Below are 21,461 nucleotides of genomic sequence, written 5' to 3' on the forward strand. Positions count from 1 at the left end.
GTAGGGTTTTGCTTCTCAGAATAATCCAGGGAATTTGTGATCTTAATATCCTCATATTTCAGATGAAAAAACCGAGGCACAGAAGAATAAATAATTCACCCAACATAACACTGCTGAATGCTAGAATATGAACCCAGGTAGTGTATTTGTTTGCTAGGGCTGGCATAACAGAGTATCACAGACCGCGTGGCCTAAACAGAAGTTTATTTTCTCACAATTCTGGAGTCTCGAAATCTGAGACCAAGAAGTCAGCAAGGTTGTTTGCTTCTGAGGCCTTTCCCACAGGCTCAAACATTAATAATCTTATGTCTCTTCATATTGTCTTCTTTGTATGTATGTCTTTTTAAGGATGCCAGTCATACTATATTAACGTCATCCTAGTGACCTCATTTTAATTTAATTACCTTTTTAAAGACCCTACTCCAAATATGGTCACATTGTAAGATACTGGGAGTTAGGATTTCACCATCAATTTTGAGGAATCATAGTTGAGCCCGTAACAGGCAATCTGACTTGTGTCCACACCTTTATGAACTAGACAGCACCAGTGGTTTAATTAATTTTAATATCAAATATATATATGCTTTCATATCATTTACCAATCCTAAACTATACAAAATATTTGCAAATATTTGCATAATTATACTGACAATAATAGTATGATGATGAAATTGATCATTTTTTGAAGATCTTCAACTTTTATTTTTTTAATTTTTTTAAAAGATTTTATTTATTTATTTGATAGAGAGAGACAGCCAGTGAGAGAGGGAACACAAGCAGGGGGAGTGGGAAAGGAAGAAGCAGGCTCCCAGCAGAGGAGCCTAATGTGGGGCTTGATCTCAGGACTCTGGGATCATGCCCTGAGCCAAAGGCAGACACTTAACCACTGAGCCACCCAGGCACCCCAGATCTTCAACTTTTAAACACTTAGGAGGAATTTGTCCCATTTTTCAGAAGAGAAATTAAGGTTAAATAACTTGTACAGGTCAATAAATAATGGAGACAAAAGTCAGACTAATACCTGTCAGATTGCAGCATCCAAATTTAATCAGTGGACTGAATTGCCCTAAGCAGTTTGATTTTCTGTGGAGGAAAATGCTCGTCACATGTGCAATGTATATAAAAATTACACACTTTAATTCATGTGTAGGCTCAGTTGTATGAAAATGCTGACAACTAATAATTTCTTTTTGATTTAAGTTGTATCTATAATTAATCAAAGTTTAATTCAAAGGTCTCCAGATACTCTTACTATTTTGCATTTATGCAGTGTATCTAATTTCAATTAAAATTCAATTCCCTAAATCCCTGAAGCTTAATGTGTATATCTAATGGGAAAAACATGAATTCAATACTATATTTTAAATAGTTATAAAAGAGTGTAAAATGTCAATTTAGAATTCAGGTTTAAAAATGTAGATCTGTCTGTATAAACACATGGAAAAGAAAAAAATATATATACATACACACATATATATATATTTTTTAAATTTTAAGAGATAATGAAATTTTTAACAGTACAGATTTTTTTAATATACAGACACTTAAAATTGAGATTTGTATATGAATCTACAAAAGCTCCGTATTTAACTTGTGGAAACTAACTCTAATATAACAAGTCTATGATACAGGGATATAGCTGAGCTAAGGTCAGGAGATGAAGGACCAATTGTGAATGGAGGTCTGAAGGGGGCCTGTTAAGAACTCTCTGGCCAGCTAAGACAGATATATAGGACAAAGAGAAAGATGATAACTTTGGGAGAGTTAAGTTGTCCTCTTTTCAGTAGAACTGAAGTATTTGCTACTAGGGTTAAGAGCTGGCTAAGTGGCCAGTGATGATGAATGAATGGCCTGTAAATCCTTAAAAAGTTAAGGATTGTAATAGCACTAGCACCCAAAAGGATGGCTAGTAGTGGCTAAGAGTTAGCAGTTTTGCTGGGAAGAACTGGATTAGACTCTCCTACCCTTCCCCAGTGTAATTTCATGTCATATAAAATGAACATGAATTCAACTCTACCAGAGACAAGTACATGACATTTCCCATTACTCTATTTTCCCAAATCTAATCAGATCAGACTTTGGGTTTCTGCTTGCTAGGGTAGCATAATCACTGGAGTTTTAAGGAACCTGGGAAAACTTAAAGCAAGACTCCAAAGCCAAATATGTCATCCCCTTTGGAGATGTCATATGGGAATGAGGTATATAGTCAGTCAGTCTCTATTTCTACATGCAGCCGGAATATGTAATGTTTGCTATATGCTTATTAATTATTTCCCAGTAAGTTTCTTAATATTTATGTCATAGTTAAGAATGTTCTCTACTTTAGAAATTCCCAGTCTTGCTGTAAGGGGCAGGGACAGAAATTAATTGCCTGGGGAAACTTAATGGAAAACCTTAGTGATAGAGAGGTTATAATTTGCTACTTCATTTGTCATTGTCAGAGAACACATAAATTCTATAGTCATTACCAGCAGAGGGGCTTTCCTCCCCCCCTCCCCGCCATAGTTCTCTGCTCCCTACTCTTCTCTGTAATACTATGAATTTAATTTCAAGTCTACTGATCATAAGTAATCACTATTTTATTTGTGGAGGTCTTGACTGATAGAATGTGTTAGTGTTATTTGAGGATGCTATCTAATTGGGTATGAGTACGTAAGACACTGGAGAAGAAGATAAGAATTCAGATGTTTTGATTTGCTGCAGAAGGTCCTAACAAGAGTAAATAGGTTTATTTTCAAAGGTATGATTAAAGAAAAATAACAAACATGGATTTGATGCATAATTTGAGTAGGAAAAAAACCTAGGAAACAGAGTTTTATACACGTAGCCAACAATGTATAATTGCTTTTGATGTGCATAACATTGTTCCTAAACACTGATTAAATACTCAGGAATCATGAGGTATTGCAATCACTTAAATCTTAAGTATTCACTATTCTCACTAGGATCAAGTTAGAGAGAACCAACTAAAATAAAAGAATAAGGAAATTGTGTCAAACACCAAAAAAAGAAAAATAGCAATTGTTGTAAGAATTGTGAAATGAAATAGAGATTTAAAAATAATACAGATTGATTTTTCTTGAATCTCTGCAGGTAAACCCCAGTGAAGCAGTCCAATCTCTTCTAATTTTTGATTGAATGACATCCATTGAAAATCCTGGGAACATTATAATTTCAGATTTCATAGTTTTTCTTAAAATATTTTATGGAAGAACAGTTGTAAATTTCTATTCCTTAGAACAAACCATGTATTTTTTCTAGATTTATTGCTAATATGGATATTGCTCATATGGGAAGTCAGTCAAATTTCTTTCTTTCTTTCTTTTTTCTCATTATTTTGGTTTCCATCATCAAATGCCCTAAGCAGAATAAATCATCCCTTGGGTTAGAAGAGTTTTGAAGCATTTAAGGCTTTAATGATCTTCAATTATATTCACTTTTTGAACAAAGCAGCTGTAGAAGCATACATTGACAATGGAAATCAATCAGTTTTAGACAGCAGAAACACCAGAAGGAGAGAGATATGTCTTTAGGTGGATATTCACTCTTCAGTTGACAAAATAGGCAGTTTCCTGGAACTAAATGTACTGAGCCAGAACCAGAGTCAGGGTTTTCTTTTCGTTGGGACATTCTGTTGATTTCTACTTACCACTGTGGTCCTTGGGCACAAGTCATGATTATGTTGTTCAAACAATGTTTTTTATTAACAGAAAGTTTATAAAATAATTTTCAATGGGAAACAATATCTAAAAAGACCATAAGCATTGTTTTCTACTTTTTAATTCTCTACTTCATTCAACAGCCATTATTGAATGTCTGTTCAGTACAACCAGAGTCTGCACTATAGGCTATAACATACACAGAAACAGTATTGTATATTAGGAATAAATTACAAGTTGAAGAGGCAAGATACAAAAAAGATATAAAGAGGGGCAACTGGGTGGCTCAGTCGGTTAAGCGTCTGCCTTCAGCTTAGGTCATGATCCTGGAGTCCTGGGATCAAGCCCCAGATCAGGCTCCCTGCTCAGTGGTGAACCTGCTGCTCGCTCTTCCTCTCTCCCTGTGTTCTCTCCCCCCTGCTCACATTCTCTCTCTCTGTCTGTGTCAAATAAATAAAACAAAGTCTTAAAAAAAGATATAAAGGTTTTATAACAAAGATTAAAGATAGTGGTTCTTCTGTAATGTTATAATTATTTTTATTTTCAAATCAGATTGTCTATAGATAGTTTTGGATGTTATCAGAAATAATAATATTTGTAATAGATAGCATCTATTGAACACTTACTATTTTCCAGACACTTTTATTTAGTGTGTTTTTTTTAAGATTTTATTTATTTATTTGAGAAAGAGAGAGAGAACGGAGGAAGGAACAGAGGGAGAGAGACAAGCAGACTTCATGCTGAGCACGGAGACTGATGCCGGGGCTCAATCTCAGGGCCCTGAGATCATGATCTGAGCCAAAATCAGGAGTCAAAGGCTTAACTGACTGAGTCATCTGGGTCCCTCCAGACACTTTTCTTATATCTTCTTGTAAAAATATTTTTAATAGAGTTATTGCTATCTTTTATTTCAAGATAAGGAAACTGAGACTCAGTGAGGGTAAACAATTTTAATAAGACTACAAAGCCAGTCAGTGTGAAGCCTATTAAGTGTAAAGTATTTTGAGCCCAGCTTTGTGTGGTAGTTGAGCCCACATTTCTTACCATTATTCTAAGAGTCTAATTAGAGTCAGTTTCCAAGTGAAGTTGGAGCTAATGGTAAGTGTGTTAGGAAGAATAATGGATACTATGACATGCTCTAGACAAAAGATTGATAATACATCCTCCATCCCCAATGTTTATCTTTGTGTTATCATTGTACTTGAGACCACTTGATAATTATTGTATACAAGTTAAAGGATAAATTAATTTTATAATGAATGAAAGAATTTTACTTTTTAGACCACATGATATTGGAAAATGGTTTTGATATCTCTTCTAAGAACACAAAGAGATTAAAGTTCAACCATTGGAACAGTGATTGAAGGAGGATTTGTAGGGCTCTAGGGATAAACTAGTCCAGTCAAGTGCAATTTCAAACAAATATGGTATGCAAACAGTGTATGCCACTGTTGACCTTTCACCTCTTTTTTTTTTTTCTTTTCCTCTAAGCATTTATCTCTTTAATCCAAAATGTTCAGTATCCCAGGGATGCTTATAGTGGCTTAGAATTCCCAATCCAGTGCCAGACATGAATAGTTTCATAGGTTCCTTGACCCTTCATCCATTTGGACACTTCATTTAATGGACCCTTTGCTCCATTAGGGTTCTACCTTTCTAGGTGATTAGTGTTAGCAGGTTCATTCCTAAGAATTGTGGGACCTGGGATAAGAGTATAAATGAAGGTCTACATATTTTATGTTGTTATTATTTATTATAAATCAAATAATAATTATTAAAATATTATCTATCCTCCCACTTTGACAGAAATATCTTTATAATAACTTGGATGGCCAGGTGAGCTGTTAGAATTTTTGAACTCCTTAGTAGTATGGTGGCATGGAGAGAGATGGACTCCAGCCCTTAGCCCCTCCTTTAACCAGTTCTGTCCAGTATCAGAGGAAGATTTGAGCAGAGTGAATGGACACTTAGCCTGTACATCCAGCATCCACACACTCTCCACTCAAACATCTGCACATGGACCACCCACCCTTGCTAGGTGTATGCATGTTGGTTGCATAGTCTGCTGACTGGGGGACAGACCAGGAAAGATATCACAGGCTCTAGATGAGGGATTAGGACAATTTGGGAATGAAATTCTGGGATCACCAGCATCTGGAGCATGGGTCTTCTCTAGAGGTTCCAGATGGACACTTCTCTTAACTCTGTAGACTTTGCCTTGTGGTGAAGATATGGCCAAAGAAAAGCCAGAGCGCTCAGGAAATGTTATTGGTTTCTCACTATATGAGTTTGCAGAGCTTATATTCTGAGAAAGGGAGAGACAGACTATAAATACTAAATGTAATAAATATACTATGTAGTAAATTTGAAGGTGAGAAGTACTATAGAGACAATAAAAATTAGAGCAGGAAAAGGTGGGAGGATTTTAGTTAGCATTGGCTTCAACTGAGAAGGTGAGATTTGAGAAAAAAACTGGAAGGCAGTGAGGAAATTAGCCAAAAAGAAAACAAGAGGGAAAGAAACTCAGGCCTTTAAGAGTACTGTGAGCACCTTGAGAAAGGACCATACTTGGCATGTTAGAAGAACAAGGAAACCAGCAAAACTGGAATAGAGTGAGAAAGGCAGAGAGTGGAAAAAAGAAGTTACAGGGGCCCCTGGGTGGCTCAGTCTGTTAAGCATCTGCCTTTGATCCCAGGGTCATAGGATTGAGCTCCATGTCAGGCTCCCTGCTTAGCGGGAGCCTGCTTCTCCCTCTCCTCCCTGATTGTGCTCTCTCTATCTCTGTCACTATCTGTCTCTTTCTCTCAAATAAGTAAATAAAATCTTTAGAAAAAGAAAGTTACAAAAAGAACCAATGACCAGATCATATAGTATTGCACTGCACAATAGAAATATAGCGATAGCCATAAAAATATAATTTTTAATTTCCATGTAGCCATAATAAAAACGTAAAAAGAAAGGTTAAAATTAACTTTAATAATGCATTTTATATAACTCAATTTATCTAAAATGTTGTAATTTCAACATGGAATCTTTGAAATCAAGAGTGTATTTTATCTCAATTCATACCAGTTGCATTTCAATTGTTCAGTAGCCACATATAGCTAGTTGTTGCTGCATTGGGCAGGACAGATAGATTTTGACTGATCAGTGAAAGAATTTTGTCTGTTACTTTGAGTGACTTGGGAGATGTTTCAGGGTTTTAAGAATTGAAGTGTCATGATTTGACTTATGTTTAAAAACGATCAGGTCTTGGATGCCTGGGGGGCTCAGTCTGTTGAACATCCAACTCAATCTCAGCTCAGGTCTCGATCTCAGGGTCATCTGTTCATGTTCTGTGCATTGGGCTCCATGTTGGGTATGGAGCATACTTTACAAAAAAAAAAAAAAATCAGGCCCAGCCTTAACTGAGAATATATGATAAGGGATCAAATGAAGTAGAAACAGGGAGACCTATTGCAGTAATCCTGATAAGGGAATGATGATGGTTCAGATGATAGCAGTGGTTGATGTAAGAAGTGGTTGAATCGGTTGAATCAATGGCTGTTCATTTTAAAGGCAGAACAAATAGGATGGATTGCATTTGGTGTGTGAGAGGGGAGTCAAGAATAACCCCAAGACTTTGGCTGAAATAATAGGAAGGACGGATTGACCTGAAATGAGATGAGAAAGGCTGCTGGAAGGTTGGGGCAAGGAAGATGAGTGTTCAGATTTGAATGGGTGTATCTGAGAAGTCTATTAGGCAAAGATGTGGGATAGACAGTTAGATAGGAGTCTGTAGTTTAGGGGACAGGTTGGAGGTAAAAATTTAGAGATCATCAACCTTAAAACTGAATAAGGTCACCAAGGGAATGAAAGTGGATAGAAAAGAGTATCAAGGATTGAGCACTGGGACATCAAAATAAGAGGTCTAAACTGACATGATATTAACATTAAAATAACATCAAACATTTTCTACTTATATATTATATATGCATATGTATATAATTTTTAAAAAAAATTTAATGCATATGTTCATAGCTGTCATGATCTTGCTTATTTTACTGAAAAACTAACTTCAGATGAAACCTAGGGGCTTTTTTTGTGACTTTTTTTGCTTTAAAATGTAATATAAACCTTTAAGTAGTTAGCTTATACTATGTTAAACAATAGATAGTAAATATAAAAATTGTGGTTGTAGGGGCGCATGGGTGGCTCAGTTGGTTAAGAATCTGCCTTCGGCTCAGGTCATAATCTCAGGGTCCTGAGATGCAGCCCTGTGTCCTGGCATCATTGGGCCTCTCTGCTCAGTGGGAAGTCTGCTTCTCCCTCCCTCTCCCCCTTCTGCTGCTCATGCTTGAGCTCTTTCTCTCTGCTCTCAAATAAATAAATAAAATCTTCTAAAAAAAATTGTGGTTATAATTAAATTAGAGATCATTAGAGTCTTTAATACATATTGTTTATATATGTTTCCCAGAGACGTATAAATTAACTGTCTTTGATAATGATAGCTTTAAACACCAATATCGCAGTTTAAAATATATCCCATAGTCTACAAACTAATGCTGCTTTGTTTTATTTGTGATAAGCTTATGAATTTGCTTCTTTATATAAAAAGTTGGTTGATGGCTAGGTGTTCTTACCTCATTTTAGTCTGTCAAAGAATGAGATATTTATTTCTTTAATTATATTCAAATCCCAGCTATGAAGAATATTTTATAAAAAGAAATCCATCATTTTACTATAAGCACATTCATGACTTTTTTAAAGACTACAACTCATACTTCAAATGAGATTCTAACCTTTTGTGTTCTTGCATTATCAAGGTAATTCTTTACAATATAATGTGGAAATTAGTGTATTGACAAATAAACTCTAATTTTTTTTTAACAAAGGCAATTGTTTGTGTCTTTTCAGTCTATTCGAGAAGTCACAGGCTACGTGTTAGTGGCTCTTAACCAGTTTCGTTACCTGCCTCTGGAGAATTTACGCATTATCCGTGGGACAAAACTCTATGAGGATCGATATGCCTTGGCAGTATTTCTAAACTACAGAAAAGATGGGAACTTTGGACTTCAAGAACTTGGGCTGAAGAACTTGACAGGTAAGGAAAATAAACAAAATTGCAAATATGCTCTCATTATCAATATAATGCAATAAACATACACATACATGTGTATGGTTACTGTAGTATGTTTTATACTGAGGAACACTATAAAACATTTAAATATCTAGTCTTTATTTATTTTATGGGAAATAATGCCTTGTGATGCCCTTGCTTTTATTTACAGATATTGTAAGTGCAGTCTGAAAGATACCGTAATACTGTATCTCAGCTGAACAGAAGTACACTCTAAGGAAATGTTCAGTGACTGAAAACTGAGATAAGAAGCAGGTTTAAGAATGCTATGTTTGGTGGTCTCAGGTGAACAGTGGACCATATCATCAAATCTCTGCAATAAATAACATCACAACCTTCACTCTGTTAGAGCTCAGTAAATACACAAGCCTTTATATCTAGTTCCACTAATCTAGTTTTTTGCACAGTCCGTTATTTTTGGAAAACATACCTTGATTTACTAATTTAGTTTTGATTTATCTTATTCAGTAACTCACTAAATGCCACCAGAAATTCTTTCTCAGAATGTTTCAATATCATCAGTGATCTTTTCCCCCTGAGACTGGAAAAAGGTAATTGCTGATAATTTAAACTTACCATCTTGCTGCAAAAACAAAAACAAAAACAAAAACAAAAACCAAAAAAACACAACACTTTATAGGAATTTTGTAAGCTGGTCCTATAAGTTTTGTAAGCTGGTCCTGGCAATCCTGCAGATATCCTTTCAGTCCATATAGTTCATAGCTCATACAGGCTATTGTAGGAGGTTTGGTACAAGGTTTCTAATCAAGAGTTTTGCTATGTGTGCCTATAATCAAGTAGTGCTAATTAGTAATTAATTATCTTCTCACAGTGGGATAAAGGAGTTTAAACTATTAGTTTAATCTAAATTAAGATAATCTATATTTTGTATCCAAATACATAGTGATTTTATGTGTGTTTGAGTCCACTCAGTGGTAATGTTTCTTGACATTAAAAAATTACAATTTTTAGAGGTATTGCCTCAAACTACTAAGTAAAAATAACATCAATATTGTCAGGTTACTAAAATTATTTGTTTCTTTAATTTATAGTGGTTGTAAAATATTTTGAGTTAGAAACAGCTCCATTTTAAGTTAGAAATAGCTTCATAGTTAGCCAGACATGTAAGCTAAAATTGGATGTTTTGGATGAAGAAAGGAATACTGATTGTGTTATTTATTTTGGACATGATTGCTATAGAATTGGTGGCATAATGATAAATGCAAATTATTCAGAATTTATAGATTCCTTCATTAACATTTTACTTTTTTGTTCTTTCCATTCAAAGATAGTTTCCTTACTAAAGAGTAGGGTTTTTGACTAAATTGCTACTTGCATGGAAATAATGATAGGAAGAAGAATTTTAGAAATGGATGGATAGAGAAAAATTGAATGATTAAAGTTAAGATTCTAAAAATAATATAATCCAGTTAAAACTTGCATAGAAACAATTATGGTTTATTAAATGATTTTCCTCATTTATATTAAAGAAAAATGAACACATTTCAAACTTTTTATAATACTTGAGTTATGTTATTATTCCATAATATGTGCTATTTGAACAATCTTTTCATCTAGAAAGTCGATCTTTAAAGAGCTCTCTTACTTATTTTTACATTTAATATTAGTACTACTCAAATATTTTTTGTTATTTAATTAAAATTATGCCACATTTAAGCATACCTTATTTATTGAGTGAGCTCACACCATGATTGCTTATGATTCTGACAGTTAGCTTGTGTCATACCAAAATACAACACTATTATTTCAAGAACATTATTCCGTATTGTGCCAGAAAGTCTTGTAAGATGTGTGTGTGTGTCAAGTAGAAGCGATGAACTAAGTGGCTAAGAGAATGAGTTGATTGTTCAGAACAAAAAATGTGTTCAAGAGTTATTATTAATTTCTTTTTGAATATAAAGAAAAGTACAATAAAATAAATGGTGGAAAATTTAGACAACTTGGAAATTGTCCAGATGTCTTAATATATTTATTAGGTGACTGAGAATTACATGTGAACATCAGTCCAGCATCATTGATCTTACTCTAGGTAATTGGAATCAATAGTATAACTCCAATTTTAAAAATCAGAAATCACACAATAAGCATGAATCTGTTTGTGTAAAAGAATATATGAGGAAGAGTAGGAGACATCTCACTGTTCATAAAAGGAGGAATTGCGGAAGAAATTTGCTCTATTGTAGTATCTTAAAGAACTGAGTGTTCTAGGTAACCTCGTAAAGTAACCAGCAAACGTTGCAATTCACTTCAGATAAGATTGTTTTTGTGTTTTGGAAGGATAATTGTTCTATCTTGTTTGTTTATATGCTATACAAAGCAAACTGATAAAAATTTAAAACAGTTTAAGGTTATATTAAGTGTAAGGCTGCAGGGTTGGCCCTAATTTTAAGGCTGTCTTATATAATGTGAAGGGAAATAGCAAATCTACTGGGTAGTCAAATACCTCACTATTTAACTGTCTTAGTGAATTAAAATTCTAACTCAGTTCTTAAAAATAAATAAAATAAAATAAAATAAAAATTTAACTCTGTTCTTAAAGAACCAACTGCATCAGCATCACCTGGGTATTGTTAGAAATGCAAATTTGGGGGCCTTCCTGAGACCTAATGGACCAGAAACTCTTGTGGTGGGACCCAATAATATGTGTTTTAAGGATCCCTCCAACGATTCTGTTTGCCACAAAAGTTTGAGAAACACTGCTCTGTTTTTAATTAAAGATATGTTACTAAGAAATGATAGCATGATATCTAGTTAACCACTTCACTTACTTGATCTAAATAATTTTCATTCATTTGTCATCTCCCAGAGAGAAGGGAAGGAATGGGACAGAGAACAAATGAGTTTGTGATTGAATGATGAGAAATATCCTTAGGTTGGGGTGACAATGAAAAGAGCATGCTAGGAGCCTGGATGGAAACATGTGGTTATTAAAGAGCTTGGAGTTGAGCAAGATGCTGGGAATAAACTTCCTTCTGTATTGCCATTTGGTCTGGTACCAACTTTGCATAATGGTAAACCATAACAGGGACAATAATAATCATGGTCAATTTTCCTTTTAAGCAAAATTTTATTTTTAAACTCTTTCAACAAGATAAATAACAAGTACTACTTGTAGGGATAGGAAGTATTCAGGCTGTAACAAATAATTTTGATCTTATGATTATATATATATATATATTTGTTTGTTTGTTTGTTTGTTTGTTTCTCCTGAAATCTTTGTTGCAGTGTTGCCTTTAGAATTATATATATATAATTTGTCTCCTCCTCTATCTTTGTGTAAAAGGGATGTTTGATTAACTTGAGGACTGTCATATATAAGGGTTAGTGGTTGGATGCCACTTAACACAGATATAAATTAACTTCCACCTTATCCATTCTATTAATTAGCTTGATGCTCACCAAAAGCTATTCCTTGGACTATAACTATTATTATAGAATTTACTTAGATACTTTTGTTTTTGTTGTGCCCAAAGACAAGAAACATACTCAAACATATTTTCTGGCTAAACAAATTTTAACTTGTTTTACTGCTGCTGCTCACATTTCCCTGGTTTCATTGTCAGTGAGGTGGGGCAGAGTGGAGAAGAGGCAGGTCCCTAGGCTAGGGATATGCCACACAATCTAAAAGGGAGTGAGGAACTTGGCTTGGCAATCTCCAGGTGCTGTGTTAGGCTGGCTCATTCTTTTCTGGTCGGGGGAGAGAGCATATTTCCATTAATGTGTCCTTCAGGCATGTAATCATCTTGAGACCATTGAGAATGACAGTACTGAATCAGAGGACTACAGAGCTGGAGAGAATTCATTACTTCCTTTGTTAAGGTCACTTGCACGTGGCTGTGGCTTTATTAATCACTTCAGTGATGGTGTTCTGCTATTTGTTTGTTTGTTTGTTTGTTTTTATCAGATCCTTCTTAACCAAATACCCCTATTCAAAATTCAAACCAACATCTAATATATTTACAACCTTAATTCTACAAGCTTCTATTTATTTAGTTACCTGTTTGGCCAAAATCTAAAAGTTGTTTCATTATATGGGGCAAAAAAAAACCCCAAACCCCAAAACTAAACAATAACAACAACAAGAAAACACTATTATTTTCTCCTTTCTAGAATTTATAAAACTACCTCATCTGGATAATACTATACAATTTCATCTATATGTGATATTGTAGATATGAAGGAATCTTTGAGAAATACCTAAGTTCATATCTGTTCTTTTCATATTCTGTTTATAATGATGATAACTTGAATACAAATTTACTACATAAATATATACCTTTTTCTTATCAAATTTCACCTTAAATATTTTAGTTTTTATTTTATGATTTATTAGAATATCTCTTTTGAATAGGTGAAATTTGAGGTGATGCCAATATACAATTTATGTTTTCCAAATATTAGCCAAATACTCTCCATATTTTCAGACTAATACACTCATGTATTCATACCTTTATTTAATGTTTTATGCTATTCTAATTATTTGGTTAACTGTGTACTGGATCATCTTGATTAGATCAGTATTTGGATGTGGACAAGCAAACATTTCAAACAAAAGTAAAATGCTGAAGTTATTCTTGGGAGCCCTCAATAATAATGGAAGGATATATTAAGTTTACTCTGTTCTGGTAGACTAAAAATAAAATGAAATGCTTAGTTCAGGAGATAGAATAGCTGATGTAACAGTACTTATATTTCTCAAACCTCTTCAGCGTTCTTCAGTGACAGTCAAGTAAATCACCTAACATTGAAATGGACAGGCCATCTGCAATCAACTCAATATATGTCAAAGAGCATGGGTGTGGAATCAGGGAAAAAAAAGAAAAACCTGTTCAAATGTCAGATCACCACTTACAGTCTGAGTGTCTCTCTGAAACTTAGATTCTTCATCTTTAAAATTGAGAAGAAAATTCCACCTCACGATGTTATAGACATTTAAAAAATAAAGTAGAGCACTTGTCAACCACAGCCCCTTTCATAGAGAGTATGCTTAGGAAACCTTCATCTTCTTTCTCTGTATTGTTTTGTCCTTAGTTTTTCTTTGTGCCAACATACTGACAAAACAATTGTACCTGCTTCTGCATATTCAAATAGGTTCCTCTTGCTTCACTGGGGCCTTGAAAAGTGACTTGTTTAGACAAAAAGATGCTCTAAATTTCAGTGTCTCTTCAGATGCCATTTTGAAGCTATTTTATGTATAGGCTCTATTTCTCTGGCAGGGAGAAGCCTGAGGCTTTTCTTTGTCTACTCTCAGTATGATCGCTGTCATTAGTACTTCATAGAACTTCTCTCCTGTCTTTCAGTGTTCACGCCAAGCATCTGTTACCCCAGCCCTTCATTTCAAATCTCTATCATCGTGTTTCACCCTTCATTGGCCCTGACATTTGCCTTGACCTAGACAAGAGACATATTCATTCTGAGTTCGTTTTCTGACACTAGAGTTGCTAAGCATTCTTCAGCTGTTCTGTGAAAGGTCTTAGTAATGTTCGAGTGAGTTCACCCAGCCTAGTTCAGGAGTTGTTGTTAAATACAATGTTTGACAAAGGTACTGCTAATATTTACATAAGAAGAACGACTCAGCATATCGTGGATATCTGAAGAAAAAAAAATGATTCCAAGAATAATCCTAGCTTAAGGATAAATTACTTGGAAAATGATTTGATCAAAACTAACCTATAGTGAAAACGCTGTGAGACAGATGGAATCAGTGAAGAGTGGCACATTCTTATGAAGGTATCAATTTTTAGATCAGGTCCACAGTTTCTAAAAATGCTATTCTACACAATGTTTTCAAAGAAGATTGTTTGCCTGCCATGTCAGATAGTGTGTATTAGCTAGAAGAAGGGAAATTATAATGTTATGTTTCACTGTATAGGTAAAACAGAAACATATTTGAAAGTAAGTATTTTAAATATGAGATCAGTTAGAGTGGCCATTGCAGCAAAATTCCTAGGACTCATTCTTAGCTTTGGAGAACTGATGAGTGAATTTATGGAATTGAATGAAGGTAAAAAGGGAATTTCTTCTCCTGCAGTACCACTCATTAGAGAAGATACTGTTACTGGACAAATAAGGCATGAAATGGGATTTTCAGGGAATGGAGTCATTCCTTCTCCTCTAGCTTACGTGTTTTTAGTTGTGAATACGAGGATAATCTGCTCAGGTCATAAAAAAGCAACCCCTTTGTTGATTTATGTCCCATTCGGCGATCCTGAAGGCATCCCATTCTCTGAACTACATTCTTTTTCATCCCTATAGCATCTTTAGGAAAAATATTGGGGGAAACCTAGTATTGTGGAAGTCTTTCAGGAAAATTTCCTACTTGAGACTTCAAACCTCTGTCATCATTCTTTGTTGTCCCTAGAACAGAAAAGTCCAAGAATTGCAGATTCCCTTTCCTAAGAGAGAAAGCATACATATTCTAAGGAAAGAAAACATGTAAGGTCAAAAAACTTCCTTTTTAAAGCTCATTTGTTGGGAAAATGTGCGTGTTTGCTTATGACATTTAGAAAGTGGAGGAGAATCTTTGTTCCTCAGGGTCCCAAATGCAATAAGAGAAATTGATAATGATCACCATGAGTCCATGATTTTACTTCAAGGAAAGCAGTAAAGATGTCAGAATATCTGCCTTCTCACCTCATCCCAGGACATTATCTTTGTTGGTGTGGCAAACATTCATTTGTAAAGTGTTGACAAATTATCTATCTATCTATCTATCTATCTATCTATCTATCTATTCATCTATCCATCTCTATAGATATATATCCACCTATATATCTCTACATAGAGAGAGATAATTTCTCTTTATTATATAGAAATAGAGGTAAAGATAGATAGTTTAGTTAGAAGAGACAACTCCATGCTTGACAGACCCTTAAACTCTCAGTCAGAGGTAAGAAATGAGGCTACACATTGTTGTCTTCTGATGTTACCGAAAGCACAATTATTATAATATCTCATACTGTTATGGAGTTTTATACTTTACAAGTGCTTTCCGTTTCCTTTTCTTTAATTGTTTCACACACAGCCTTTTCATGCTGACCTGGAAAGTATCTTTATTATAATTTTACATCTAAGAAACGAGACCTAAAGTCTTGTGGCTAATAAGAGCACCTGGTTCTAGAATTTAGATCTATTTTCCATCTCTTCTTATTGTGTCATTCCTAAGAAATGTATAGGATAGTTTCTCCAGGTGAGACTGTACTCAGTGAAATACTAAATTGGCTATAAGCGTAAATAATCCAAACTTTAAACAGAAGATCTTAAGGTTGTATTTTAGAAAGGACTTTCTGATTTTTAATTGTTATATAACACTTGAATACATCATGAATGTACCTAGGAAAATGGTGGTAAGTTGACAACAAAATACAATCACACACACAAAATGACAGTATGTATATATTGGATTTGATTTAAACATATCAGATCTATTAACTAATTTTATAGACACTGCTATTCAACTATGGCTTTTTAAAAATCAAGGACTGGGGTGCCTGGGTGGCTCAGCCAGTTGAGCATTTTTTTCGGCTCAGGTCATGATATCAGGGTCCTGGGACAGAGCCCCACATGGGGCTCTCTGCTCAGCGGGGAGTCTGCTTCGCCCTCTGCCCCTGCCCCTCCCCCTGCTCCTGATGTCTCTCTCTCTCTCTCTCACTTGTTTTCTCTCTCAAATAAATATATAAAATCTTTAAATAAATAAAAATCAAGGTGGCTAAACTCTTAGTCATAACTCATGTTTATTAATAGGCTCAATTTTACTGGTAAAAAGTTCAGGATTCTTTTGGAAAGTGATGTCAGTTCAAATATTTGTTAGCTTGATTTTTTTCCACTTGTATATTCAAGACACTGTGCTGAGATATGAGTTATTCTAAATTATCTCTACCTACCTGTCTTTGCTCAGTAAATATTATATTTCTGACAAATATTTACCTACCAACTACAAAGTGAAATCATTGGGAAAGTATTTTCCCCAATTATATTATTTATAGTCAAGAATCTCTATGGGGTCAAGAGCCTCCATTTTAATCTGTTTTACTTTCAAAAGCATCAGTTGCCCTATAAAACTTTCTGTGATGATGGAAATATTCAATCTGTGCTGCACAATTGAGTAGCCAAATGTGGCTAGTTTGGAGGAAAAGAATTTCTACTTTTATCTACTTTGAATTCATTTTAATTTAAATCACGTGTGGTAATCAATATTAGAGATCATATTAGTGATCATACTAGACAAGGCAACACTAAAGGGGCAGCATCTTTTACTGAACCCAGGACAGTAGGCAAAGATATTTGCATGCAAAATACCATGGAGAATCAGAGCATAGGCTCTGAATTTAGACTCCCTCCCTTCAAATCCTCTTATTCAACTTTCTAAACCTCAGTTTCCTCATCTTTAAATGAGTATAATGGGAACCATCTGTTTGTAAGATGCTTGTGAAAGTTAAATTGTAAATTACAAAAGTCGCATTAAATGCAGTTTCTGCAATGAATATTATTCATTGTTATTTGAGAAGGATGTTTTTGGTAAGAATAATAGAAACAGCCTATTTTTATGATCATTGAAAGCATGTTAGGCCTATATAATCAAATTGTAAGATACAAAATGTGTCATTTATGATTTTGGGCCTGACCAGATGTTATATTTGAGTAAGCTGCATTGCTTCTTAATGTGCTTTAAGCTCAGGTTATTATAACAGATTTTCCGTTTGTCAGAAATGTGACTTTTAAAAAATGAAATTTTTACTCTCATCTTCAGTTCCCACAGTATATAAGTATTTAGTTATAAATAGGTCCCAGTGTCTACTTCTTAAATGACTTTATTGAAAGAAATAAGGATTTGGAGATTATAATGATTTTTTTTTTTTAGTAGAGAAACTACATTGGAAAGTCTGTTGAGGATTCCTTCTGGCATAAACAATGTCCATGTCTTTAGGATTCTCCATTCCACATTGAAAATTCATGTTCATAACATAATATTTATTTAATAACAAATAAGTCACAAAAGAAATTCCTCTATAAAATGTTTTATCAAATAGATGTCTACCATTTTTCATCAAATCTAAGTCACCATCAATTGTAAGACATATTTATTGGTCAATGTTTGCAGGCCATACTGAGAGACAAAGTGAAAGCCCAACAGAAATATAAAAGATTGTATGATGAATCAAGATTTTAGAGATATTAAATATGAAAAATACATTTTAGAGTCAATAAAATATAGTAATATGGAAAGAAAATAGAGGTATAACAAACCTCTTGTTAAATTTCTCGAAAATAACTATACTTGTAATGGTGAAACTGTTTAGTGTGGAAGTATATCAAACAAGTTATAATAGAAATGGCCAATATTTCATAAATGATGAATGGAATTTTCCATTCATCTTTATCAGGGAATAAATAAATATAAATTTCCATGGCTCAACACCTTTTGATGTAATAAACTAACCTGGAAATTTGAATTAATTTTTTTTTCTGTTGTTGTTTCTGAGAGTTATATGATTTATTTACTCCACTGGCAAAAGAGATGAAAATATAGTTCAAAAGCAAAAATAATAATAATAATAATAATAATAATAATAATAATAATAAAATAATAAATAAAATCGCTTATTCTAGGAATTTCCCTTAAACTTTGCTCTCTTAGTAATAGACATCAACTAGAGTTTGGGATTATCATAACATATCAGAGGTTAAAGAGGGTTTTCACTTGTATCTTCTTTGCCAGTCTACCTAAAAGTTCAGTACAATGCTCTTCTCCGTTATCGTAACTTTCATATTTTCCCTTCCCCTACTTTTAATACTCTTTGATCTATTCTCTGAAATATATTTTATATTTTTTAGCTATAATTTTCTTATAGGCTAAGTCAAGTTGTTTTAGTTTATTGAATCATAACAATCATAACAATTTTGAGGAATATTTACTGAGAAAAGTAAAGAAAAACAGTGAACCATAACATTTTCTTTCTTCTAAAACTGTTCAAATTACCCAATTTCATTTGCTCTGACATACATATTAGAGGTTGGGTTTTGTCATATCAATAATGTTGAAAAAAGCTGATATCAGAAAAAGCATTTTTGATTATCTACTATGAAATATAGGGACTTCAAGCTTTAATTATGTATTTAATGGGCATATTCGGGCATATTCTGGTAACTATTGACAAAATAAAGAATGCATTTTAATTTTAATGTTACTAAATTCTCCAAACACTCTGCTTTAATATTTAATGGAGTGGTTCTATATTATGTATCTGATGACGTCCAGTGAAAAATCTTATTGTAAATTATAGGTTTTTTTTTTTAAAGATTTATTTATTTATTTTAGAGAGAGAGAGCACAAGTGTGTGGGGGGGAGGCAGAGGGAGAGAGAGAGAATCCTCAAGCCGACTTCCGTCTGAGAGCAGAGCCCAATTGGGGGAGGAGGGGCGCTTGATCCCGGGACCCTGAGATCATGATCTGAGCTAACATCAAGAGGTGGCCACCTAACCAACTAAGTCACCCAGGCACCCCTGTAAATTCTAGTTTTTAAGCTATATGTGTTACTAGAATTCTTTTAGTCTGTGTGCCTTTTGTTTTAATGACTTCACCTACTCCTCTTAGCATAGTAAATCTAGAAAACAAAAAATACATGTAGCATAATAAAGCCCAGGATATATCTACTTACTACTACTATCCATAATAAACATTTACTTATAGAAGCCAATTATTTACAAACATTATCTCTCTTCATCTTTATAATAACCCCATTTAATAGGTTTCTGTGGTTATTTCCCTTTTGAAGATAAAGAACTGCAGTTTCAAAATGACGGGTAGCATGCCACAGAGCACACAGTGATTTTATGGAGTTCAGAGCTGAAGCCAGGTGGTATAATTCCAGATTTTCCTTGTGTCACCATGTTATAGAGATTATGAAAAGGAAGGAGGTCACATGACACTGAATTTTTTTCATCTTCTGCTATATGCTAATTAGGTGAAATGACTCAGATGATCCAGGTATCACTTTTTCAGCACAGTCCTACCATTTTATTTCTTAATGAGACTCTGTTTAGCATAGATACCTTACCTAAGGAGTTAAATGACTCTAAAAGAGACTCATATTGCATAAGTAGGTTGAATTATTATAATACTGAAAACTATTTTGTGAGACTATTTATAGTTTATCCCTATAGGTATTAGAAACTAAGATGAGAGAGTATAGTAGAATTAAATAAAATGCCCTATCTGGGAATTGACTTCATGACCTTTCCTTTACTAATACTAGAATTGAAAAGAACAGATAAATAACTGTATTTGGGGTGTGCTTTATTTTATTTTGATTTAGCGCTAGAAGTTGTGTGTTCTGTCAAGATAAGCTTTTTGTCCTTGTCTTAGTCTACTGATCTTTCTATTATATTATTCCAAAAGTATGACTTTATTCAAGGAGGTAGAGGAGGTAACAATTTAAAAGAGTTTTGAAAAGTTATATGTCAATCTCTATGTGCTTAGGTACGCATTTTCATTTATTAATTAGAAGAAAATGAAACAAAATAAATTCTGGAGTTCATGTGTAACTCAATTGTAAACCACATTCACCAATTATCTACAAAATACAATGAAATGTGACATGAGCTTTATAGTGTCGCTCAAAGAATACGGTTTAGTACGTTTTGCAAGGAAAATATGGAAAAGATAATGAAGTAGTACTTGGCGTATCTATAGATATATCTTTTGTATAGCATGAATGGAAAAATGAAATGAAGCAGGGAAGCAGCCTATGTTATTGCTGTCACTTTTCACATAGTGAATGTGTGGCTGAATTTCACACCTATGCATTACATTGTCATTTCATGTAGTTAGAAATTACATGTCATAATGATAAATCTTTGCAATTAAAATTGTATCATGCTTCAAATGCAGGCCTATGGTGCTCAGGGAAAAGGGGTGAATCAAGAATTAGTGTCTTGGTTCAAGTGTCTCTTAAAAATTAAGAAAATCTAAATATCATTTGTGTAAAATAAATACAATGGAGGTCAAAATATAGGTTATCAACTCCTTTGTGATTTCATTGAAAATCATCTGCATAATTTAAGTAGCTATCCAATTGTTTTATGTATTTTATAATATGCATTACAATACACAGTGGCTCCTTACATTAGATTTTGTTCATTATTAAATGTAAAATATTGAAAAATACTTAAAACTTAATAGTATTTGTTGAGCCATCTCATGTCAATTTTGATGTCTGATTTAAATTTAAATCAGGGAGAGATTTAGTGTAACTTTTCAGCTCATTTACATTTTAATCCATTAAAATATGACTAAGAGATATTCAGGACCGGAGAAGACTTGAAACATTGTCCTTCTGAATCACAAAATCTTAGATTTTTAAAAAAGAAATAAACAGTAATATATAATCCTCAAATTAATAGAAATAAAAGCTCCAAAACTATACTGTATTTCTAAATTTCACATGTATAGATAAATATAAAATGACAGGCCCCCAAATGGTTTTTCTTCCTGAAAAATGTATCTAATTATAATTGCAAATGACTACTTAAGCCACCTAGTTTGTACTGTGGAAAAAGTCCTTTGAAAAAAATATGATAAAATCAGTGAGAACCAAGGGGCAAACAGTGGAAAATCCATACGTGTTTATAATGTTTGTATAAGAGCCAACTCTGTTGCCATTT

General features: G+C 33.7%; 1 protein-coding gene across 1 annotated transcript in view; it reads left to right on the top strand.

Moving 5' to 3' along the window:
* Positions 1-21,461, top strand: part of ERBB4 (erb-b2 receptor tyrosine kinase 4) — a 666,536-nt gene that overhangs the window by 162,087 nt on the left and 482,988 nt on the right. The window contains exon 3 of the mRNA XM_008687562.2: positions 8,556-8,742. Within this exon, the coding sequence (XP_008685784.2) occupies positions 8,556-8,742 (187 nt within the window). The remainder of the gene's footprint in view (positions 1-8,555; positions 8,743-21,461) is intronic.

Source organism: Ursus maritimus, unplaced genomic scaffold (assembly GCF_017311325.1).
Source record: "Ursus maritimus isolate PB19 unplaced genomic scaffold, ASM1731132v1 scaffold_1, whole genome shotgun sequence".
NCBI classification, from domain to species: Eukaryota; Metazoa; Chordata; class Mammalia; order Carnivora; family Ursidae; genus Ursus; species Ursus maritimus.